At 33.2% G+C, this 10,308-nt stretch overlaps 1 protein-coding gene across 1 annotated transcript in view; it reads right to left on the minus strand.

Annotated features, from left to right (window-relative positions):
- LOC110288953 (vomeronasal type-2 receptor 116-like) overlaps positions 1–9,791 on the minus strand; it is a 24,557-nt gene extending 14,766 nt beyond the window's left edge. Inside the window, 6 exon segments of the mRNA XM_021155179.2 lie at positions 461–676; positions 1,319–2,110; positions 2,442–2,736; positions 9,575–9,610; positions 9,612–9,775; positions 9,777–9,791. Of these exon segments, the coding sequence (XP_021010838.2) occupies positions 461–676; positions 1,319–2,110; positions 2,442–2,736; positions 9,575–9,610; positions 9,612–9,775; positions 9,777–9,791 (1,518 nt within the window).
- Between the last annotated feature and the right edge of the window lie 517 nt (positions 9,792–10,308).

The raw sequence follows: 10,308 nt of genomic DNA on the forward strand, positions 1-10,308 counted from the left end.
TTCCAGTCCTGACTTCCTTGGTGATGAACAGCAGTATGGAAGTGTAAGCCGAATAAACCCTTTCCTCCCCAACTTGTTTCTTGGTCATGATGTTTGTTCCGGAATAGAAACCCTGACTAAGACAAAGATGTTAATCCCAAATGAGAATTTTATAGAGTACATTAACTCATGAGTAAGTTGGAGATGAAGATTTTCTTTTACATTGTGTTACACCCCTAATTATTTACAAAAGGAGAAAAACAAATCCTCGTATGAATTACCAGTGGAGGACTTATTGAACACTATATAATTCCTTTGATTTGATTTAAGAAAAATCAAAAGCCAGCATGCTAGAATTACTTTATGCTATTTTATACTGATAATCAAAGTGTCATGGAATTTGAGCAAAGCATTACAATATTTGAAAACATAATTAAGTTAGTAATATAGGCACTAAGAATTGACATTATATATAACCCACCTCTGAAAATATTTCTGGCCATTGTATCATCTGTTCAGATAAAGACAACTGTTGACCCTGGGGAGCATTTGCAGAAAAGGATCCTATTTTCACTTTTAATCCAAGGCCCTTTGGTAAATTCCAAAGATTAAGAATGTCATATTCTGTATCTCTTGTCTGTCTCCAATCTAAACACATTTTGTCTTTCACTTCAGTGTCCTTCAGGAATCTGTTAAGCTTTAAAAATATATAGTTTTATATTTAATTGTGCACAAGGGGCAGAATAAAACATTGGTTTTAGGATGTGTCATACAGTTCGTAAATTCTGCTGTGAACATCGACATTTATGAAGATTTCATTAGTGGTGACTAAGTGAAAATGTAAGTGCTCAGAATACCATTATTATTGATCTTCAAGTGCAAATTGAAAACCAAGCTCAAGTAAGCAATCAATGACAACTGATTTATGAAAATATCAACTTTTTGAAACCTAGCAAGACTCACTTTCATTTAGAATATGTGAAGAAATTGATTAAAAGGCATCATTTCTATTTAAACCAACTATCATTGTTTCACTTAAATGTTCCTGTTTTACTTTCTCTTGTAATAAATATATTAACCAATGAGTATATTAATTGCCTCTGTTACTGTAAGAAGGCTGTACAGCTAGATATTGATGACAAGAACTTGATTTTGACTAAGCATATTTGCTCCTGGTATCTTATACACCATTTCACAACATCATTCACTGGAAATGTTATCTTACAAACAATTCTTAATTCTGGACAAGATAAATGAATTTTATAATACCTAAGTTAGTGTTGCTGCAAATCTCTTATGCCAGAGTGCTGACAATAAAATACAGTAGAAAGGTTATTACCTGCCATGGAAAGAACACCATCCCTTCTCCATTTTCATATGGTTGCATTTGAAGATGCTGAAGTGTCATCTCATGGAGGCTGTGAGCCACAGCATACACACCATTGTAAATACTTGTGCTCTCTGCATTCATGACAACATCAAATATGTGTCGAGGTAATATATCCAAAGAAGCATTGGTTTGACAGTTGTTCAAAACTTGACAATTAGTGTCAGCAAATGAGCACTTGAAGAACAAATACCACAGCTTAGGAAGATAAATGTCTTCTGGGTATTTATTAGGATTAACTGTTTCAATAAATTTGGTAAACTCAAAATTCTCTCTATAATTGTGCTTAAAAATTAGGCTTCCATGGAATGAGTCTAAAATGAAATAGTCAGCTCTGTCAATAACATGATGTTCAACGTTCATGATCCAGACATTCCGTGTCAATAACCTTTGTTCAATATTCCGCATTACACCTTCTAGCGAATCAACATCACCATAAACAATTGTTACATTTGTCTCATCCATATGTTCCCAGAATTTGGCAAAATGTGAAGTCCATGTGGCTGGGATCATTTTTACAAAAGCTAGGCAGATACCTTTTCTCTCCATCTCCTCCCTAAAATCTGATACAATCTTATTTCCTTTGTGGTCATCAGGGAGTATGAGACCAACCCATGACCACCTAAAATGAGCCATCAATGAAACAATGGCAAGTGAAAGAGATGTGTCCTTAGGAGCCATCTGGTAGAGAGAAGGATACTGATCACGGTCACTTAATAAAGGATCATAAGGTCCAAAGGTAATCTGAAGTGAATTGGATAGAAGAAAAAAAATATTAACATCAATCAAAATTTTATTTCTGAAGCAATAGAAGACAGGAGAACATTTTAAAGGGATATTCCAGTCACTACATTTAACAGGAATTTTTGTTAGGCCTGTAAATCTCAAGGACTTATTGGATTACATTTGCTACATCCAATCTTTATTTTATAAGGGAGAGAAATCAAAATTTAACTCCATGTTCTGAGTATTTCTTTGATGTTTTGATAATTGATCAATCACTCTTTCAGTTTAAAGGCACCTCTAATATTAACAGAGAACTGACTCTCAGTTCCCACAATCCAAATTTTCTCACCTGTGGAAATTTAAAGAGTTGAAGCAATGTCCCTATTTGGGCAGATGTTATCCATGAAGTTCCTGTGAGTGCTGCAGTGAAATTTCTCTTTTTACAATTGTAATTAGGAAAATACTTTCTATGCACAAGAGCTGTGAGCCAAATAAAAGCATTATCAAGAGTGTACTTCTCAGTGAATCTGACATTGTAGAAATCAAATCCAAGAGATATGTTGGGTAACAGATTGGGATTCCTATTGATCTCCTCAATTGCAAATTGTAGAGCGAGAATATACTTGTAGTTCTTAAAGTTATACCTGTGAAAGTGGCATAAAATCACATAAGGACATGATCAAATTTACCACACCCATCTACATATTTAAGACAATAAATTATATAGTTTAATTTTGAATCTATATAACATGTAATTTAATTTCTTAAACATGACCAAATGAATTCCATTAGTTAAATAAGTTTAGGTAAGCTCCTTTACCATTACTAGCCATTATTTATAGATTCTCAAAGAATATATTATTTATATTACATAGATTGGTTAAACACATTCTGTTTCTAAGTCAGAAATTATTTTCCCCCAAAGAGCACATCTGTTGGAATGTAGATCTTTGGCCTTCTGTGGTCTTCACATATGAAAACCCACTATTTTATTGTCAACTTAACAACTTTTTAAAAACAGATCTTAAATAATATTCTGAAGTTCATTTCATTGCATGTGACCCTTGTAGCTATTTTTCTCATGTAATTTTTTTGAGTACGGTGGCATGCAATTACTAATGTCATAGAAAGAAACAGAAAAGGCTGCTTCAGTATCTGAATAGATGACATTAAATTAGTACAATTCCTTGACATTTGCATTTTTATCATTCTGTATATTATGGTGTTTTTATTTGTGACTGTGTGCATGTATGTCTCTTAGAGAGTGCAGTTGTATATAGTTCAGAAAGAATAAATTCAATTAAAGAAAACACAATGTTGATTCCTAACTATTCAATTTACTTATATTATATTATATTTATTTATGTATTTCTGTATTAATGCACTAATACATTTATGCATTTCATTAATTTAATGCTCACTTGCTTGCTTCCTTTATTCTATAACTACATATATATACATATATATACATATATATATTTATATATATATTTTACTTGACCGTATATTGTTGTGTATATCAGGCTATTATTGAACTCAGAAATACCCACCTGTCTCTTTTTCCAGACTACTCAGAATAAAGACTTGCACCAGCATATCTGCCTGCTGGATTTCTTAGTTTTCTAAATTGAAGCATGATTTTTAATTCTGAAATTTGGTGCTACCATTGTAAAATAGCAATAAAGCAGTAACACAGATTTTTCAAAAGGGGTTTGTCCTTAGTATTTAAAAGACAATAACTACTGTCATTAGCTCTATTTGTTATGCAAAGGTTTCTTGTGTGAGAAAAATCATTTTAAGGTCTTAACAACTAAGGTTACTTGTTTGAGAAGGAATTATGTATAAATATTTCTGTGGAGGATCAGCCATGTATTGCCAGTGGTTCATTGCTGAACCTGTTAGAGATTTGTCCATTAACAAATGGATTGATTGCCTATTAGTGTTGAATTACCTCTATTTGATGACGGGCCTGAGGTAGGTTTCTCACATAGTTTGAGAAGATGCCTGTATTATTAAGTGTTATAGTACAACCATATAAGACAGTGCCATTTTTATGAAAGCTATTTTGAACTTTTTATACCAGTGGTACCCTTTCAGACAAAAAGGATACACAGTTTTATTTCTGCACTGATTTGGGACAGGAGAATTAAAATTCATGGCACCTCCTGCCATTCTGGGACATTATGTGCTGATGAGCCCAGGGTTGTTACTTGAATAATTTTGTGAGCCAAGCCTGATTTATTAAAGTTTTTCTATCCTTGATTATTAAGATTTTGGATAGTCTTCTGACTTTGTGAGGTTGTTGTAATGGATATAACTTGAAAATATGAAGTAGCAATCTCAGAACATGCTTTAAAAAAATTTCCAGAGATTTAATTATCTTTAGAAGGGATTGACAGTGAGTATAGCATTCTCAAAGGCCAAATGTTTTCAAGCGATATCTTTTGCTTCAGAGCCTCTATCAGAGTCCACAAAATATTTTTTTCTTGTTTATATATTATATTAGCAAGCCTTTTGCTACTTGTATCTCCACTGGGCAAGCACCTCCCTGCTTTTAGATTTATACCTGCTAATTTTTACTAGAATTTTCTTTGTCATTTTTGGTGAGTTGTATCTTCAAATCATTCCCCCATTTCCATAAACATTTCATATGTTAACTCTTTCATTCTCCTCTTTTTTTTCCAGACATCTTAGATAACTCTTTTTGTGCCAAGTTCATATATATATATATATATATATATATATATATATATATATATATAATCTCAACGGTAAAAAATCTTTTTTGTTTAGGCAGGCTATGGATATGACTATTTTAAAATGATTAAGAGGAATCATAAACAATTTAAAATGTAATGTTTCCATAAGAAATCATTATTCTCTATACTCACTGGAAAACACCCTAACAATTTACCCTGTTGTACATCTTGAGTACATCAGCAGAATATCCCGTACACAGCTTTAGGTTTTTTTTTTTGTTGTTGTTGTTGTTTTTTTTTTTTTTCCATGGGGTCTTTTGGTATGACTTATATTTAAAGGCTTTATGGTGTGGCACTTACGTTTATTATATATTCTTAATTTCTTTTTTGAGGCAGTTTCCTCATCAGAGGATACATTTTTATTTTTTGATTTATCATTTCCCTCTTGTGAGCTACTTTTCTCAGATTTTTATGTTGAGGAATAAACATTGTTCTTGGATCCTGATGGAGACAGTAGTCATTGAGTCCCCTCACAAGAAGGTGAATCTAATATCTCATGAGCACATATGACTTTTTAGTCATTTGCATATGCCTTCCTAAGTACAGTCCAAATAGCAAATGTAAGGGACACATCTAATCCTCCATTCTCTGTAACAAAGTTGTTAATATCTCACCCTGTATTCTACCATGCATCCATATCTAAATTTTCCTTCCTGGAAACCAAGGACTGACCGTTTATAAAATTGAAGAAAGTCAGTCAGTTGGCTAGTGCTAAACTTAATGCCTATTTTCTTTAACAGTACACTTAATCACATCTGGGAAAAAAAAAAAAAGACCTGTCTCTTGGTAGAATCACTTTGTGTCACCGTGACAGATACAGAAAATGCTCACAAACCAGACCTGATGGCTCTTGATCTGACAGTTGATGCTGACAGCTCCCACCAGAAATGCTGGGAGAACTGCCTTGTGCCAGCAATCAATTATACTCAGGGCTGATGGCTCATGGCCTACAGTGGGCACTGATGGTACTCATCCAACGAACCTGAGTGCTGATGGTCCCCATTATCAGCCTCTGTTGTTTGTATTAGGTAATATGAACTCTTATTTCTCACACTCCATAACAATATACTTCCTGACCAAGGAGTTTCTAAAGTACAATTGAGAGACCTATCTGTGTGGACACACCATCTTCACAGTTTCTATTCCAAGGTGCCAATTTAGATTATGGGAGTCTCCTGACCTACAGAGAGTAGAAAGTAGAAACCTAGTGTAGCTTTAAAGTCTCAGGGTTTCTGGAAATTCTAGCTTTCCAGATATAATGAAATGCTGATGATAACGTCGAAAAGTCCTAAAAGGTTTCTTGCTGTTTTTGGTGGTAAAAGGCTGCTGGGTTAGGAGAATGACATCTGTAGCCTGGCAACAACGGATGAAGTAATGTGTCCGTTGATCTATCTAAGCAGGAACTGCACATCTCTAATTTTTAATCTGCTAGTCGAATGTCTCAGGAAGGAAAAGGGACACTTTGAAAAGTGATTTTAGAGTTTACTTCTAAGTTATGAAATATTTTTGATAAGAGCTATCTTAAAATTAAGGAAAAACATAAAGTTGCTAAGTAAGCAAGTGAAACATTTTTCTTCCTTCTCCTCTTCTTTGTTAAAGAAGTGTTCTGTCAAAAAAAAAAAAATTCTCCTCAGCTCAGTTCCTCTGACATTTCTCATGATCATCAACACTTATACATCTTTCAGAATATTTGATCACATATGAAAAAGTTCATCACAAGTTCACACATGAAACAAATCATAAATTGAAATAGCAGCTTACAGCAGAGAATGTTTACATGTGTATCCATTAGGAGGAAATATGTGCCTAAACATTCATCACCTATCACAGCTCCACAGGTTCATTGAAAGTTAAAAATATTTAATCCCAGCACTCGGGAGGCAGAGGCAGGCAGATTTGTGAGTTCAAGGCCAGCCTGGTGTACAGGACAGCCAGGGATACACAGAGAAACCCTGTCTCGAAAAAACATATATATATATATATATATATATATATATATATATATATATATATATGTGTGTGTGTGTGTGTGTGTGNATATATGTTACTAGTGAATTTTCTATAGGTTATATTTAGTCAATATTTTATCTTCTGCCTTATCAAAAATTGCCTAAAATTGAATTTTATGATACATCAATTTTTCAAACTCTGAAGATTTTAAATGAAGAGATATTTGATGATATTTATTTTGATATATATTTTCAAATCCATATTTAATTGATGTGAAGGAAAATAATTCACTCTCATAAACCCCTAGAGAAAAATCTCATTTTGACTTGGACAGATTCAAGACATGTCAACCAAAGGACTGAATATTTTGGCCAATAATATGATTTATGCATTTCAGGATCCTTGTTCTGCACCTGTCACCCTGATCTTGAACTTAGAACACAAAATTCAGGATGAGAACATTTCTTTGAACATTTTTACCTTCACCTGCAAGTGAAGGCTACATCAAACGTGCATACATTCATGCAAATGTTGGATGTGATAAGAAGTGTGAAAATACTGTACCATGAATGTGAGTATAATACAAGCCAATTTTCTCTTAAAATTATTCCATACTCATTAGAAACACTATACAAAAATATGCTTAATACATTATCATAAAAAGACTGTACTTTGTCATTAATTTAGCTCATGATTTTGCTGATTTTATGCAAGTTCAATATTTTCCTCAGGAATCAATTTTCTTATTTATAGTGACTAATCCAGACTACTTGCTCACATATCAGGAAGTACAGTCTTTGCAGTGAAGTGCTTGTTGCTGCACATAATAAAGAAAACACATACTCAAACATATTGGTACCTGAACTGCTGAGAGGAAAGAGCAGCAGAAAAGTGGATTCACAAGAAGCATTAATTATTTAATTCTATTTCACTAGTGAAATAGGAGAGGCCTTGCATACCAACCAAAATTGTTCGATCTAATAATCATATGAGAAAATGTCATGATTTCCTTTGAGTCAACATATGATTCCCTATAAATTTAAAAATGACATTAAATATTTTATCTAAGTAACAAAGTTTGTGTACCCATATTTGATATGTTTTAAAAATTGAAAATAAATTTTTCAAGGAAATGAACCATTAATTTTAATTTATATCTAATAATTTCAATTCTATTGTCATCATTTTAATACCTTAATACTTCAAAACATTTTATCAATCACAGAGTATTGTTTCATAAAGCATAATTCACTGAGATTCTAAAATCTTTCGTGTATTTCTTTTGGTCATTTTCTCCTAGTTGATTTCTTCTTCTGTTTTTCCTTTTCCTTTTCATTAGGTATTTTTTTTTATTTCCATTTCCAATCTTATCCCGTTTCATCTTTCCCCTTCTGAAAACCCCTTATCTTATCCCACTCCCCCCTGCTCACTAACCCACCCATACCTGCTTCCCTGTCCTGGTGTTCCCCTACACAGGGGCACTCAGTCTTCAAAAGTCCAAGTGCCTTTCCTCTCATTGATGTACCACAAGGCTATCTATCCTCTGCTACAAATGCGGCTTTCTTCACGTATTCAAGGTGATTTATAAGAGGTATTGTTCTATTTCCATGCCATACTACCTATTACATACAGATATAACAATGTATTCTTGGGAAAGGAAATTCTAGCTTGGATAAAATCAATTTATTTATGTTTTTATGAAACATACATCAATATTTCTGTCTAAGTCAGCAATAGATGTCTGACAGTATCCATTAACCTGGAATATATAACTAACACTAAGAAACAGCACCAAGATGAAAATTTCATAGCCAGTAAGTCTTGGTAGACACATACATAAAAATCAGAAAAAAATACTGCAAACCAAAGTAGTAAACAGGTAATCACAGGAAAGCTATCTGAGAATAATAAATAATTTATCGCTGTGCAGTAGTGGCACACACCTTTAATCCAAGCACTCGGAGGCAGAGGCAGGCTGATTTCTGAGTTCAAGGCCAGCCTGGTCTACAAAGTGAGTTCCAGGACAGCCAGGGCTATAGAGAAACCCTGTCTCGAAAAACCAAAAAACAAACAAACAAACAAATAAATAAATAATCAAACAAACACTTATAACAAAACATGAGATAGATGAAATATCTATAGAGCCCAGAAGCATTCACAACTTCAAATTGTGACACTGTTAATTCTGGAGTTAGTTGCATACAACCCACATGGCCTCTTCACTCAAGTATCACAGCAAATACACAGAACGTAAAGTATTTAGTGACATCACCTAATATCCCAGGCACAATCAGGATTGCCAAAATTCTAAGAGGAGCAAGGTAAGGCTTAGAATAAATCATCCTTCCTTGAAATCAAGACACTGAAAATTATTCAGACATTGTGGCATAACAAGAATGGCAAATAAGAGATTATGGTTAACAATCAAATGAGAAAACTTAAGTGAATACAGTTGACATTTCCATTTCCTTTCTTTCCATTTCCTTTCAAAACACTGAAAATTATTCATACATTGTAGCATAACAAGAATGGCAAATAAGAGATTATGGTTAACAATCAAATGAGAAAACTTAAGTGAATACAGTTGACATTTCCATTTCCTTTCTGCCTAAGTGAGGAAAATGTTCTAAGAGAAAAATAAAACTGATAAAAATATTTTAGGAACTCTAAGAGAGAATTTATCCAAATAAAAATTAAAAAATGGGAAATTTTAATTACTACACACTCCAAGTCATAAGATTTCTGAATTTGAAAAAGAAATAAATGTACTTACTCTATTCAATTGTCCAAATATTGATATGGTACAGTTTATGTGCATTTTCTTTTCAGTGTAGAAATTATGATGAGGGAAAAATGCACCTACCACAGCATCTCCTTCATGGTGAAATTCTTCAGTGATTATGAAATAACATCTACTGATATTATAAGTAAAAGCAGAGACAAATTTGGGAATTTGCAAGAGCTTGAAGAAAAAAAATCCAGGTGAACATCCTATTTGTACATGGTTCTGCTTAATGTAGAATAGTGTTAAGTACATATATGCTTGGTTCATGGTTTTGTGACCATGTACATTTTGTACTTGTTGATAAGTGAGTCTATCATAATAATTATTCCAAGGGATTGTGAATGCCATTGGGAATTTTGAAACTATTTATTTTCACATGGACTCTGGTACTTAGGACTTCTATTCAAGTGAGAAAAAAAAGTTCAGAAATATGTTTGTTCATATTCTTCACTAGCCACAGGCACTATGACTTCATCAATGATTACAAACAGGAAAAGCTCAGGGTTGATGTTCTCTTGGGATGAGTTAGCTAACCATATGATACAAGAAACTTTTAATATGAAAAACAATATAGGCTGATCCCCACAGGTTCCACCACAGGAGTCCAAGTAACTGAAAAAGGAAAAGCCTGAAAAGAAATCACTGCTGGTGTAACCACTCAAAATTAATATATTGAAGGGTTTTGGTGGCAATCAACAAGTGTGAACTATGGGAAACAACTT

This window comes from Mus caroli, unplaced genomic scaffold, assembly GCF_900094665.2.
Source record: "Mus caroli unplaced genomic scaffold, CAROLI_EIJ_v1.1 scaffold_2859_1, whole genome shotgun sequence".
Taxonomy (NCBI): domain Eukaryota; kingdom Metazoa; phylum Chordata; class Mammalia; order Rodentia; family Muridae; genus Mus; species Mus caroli.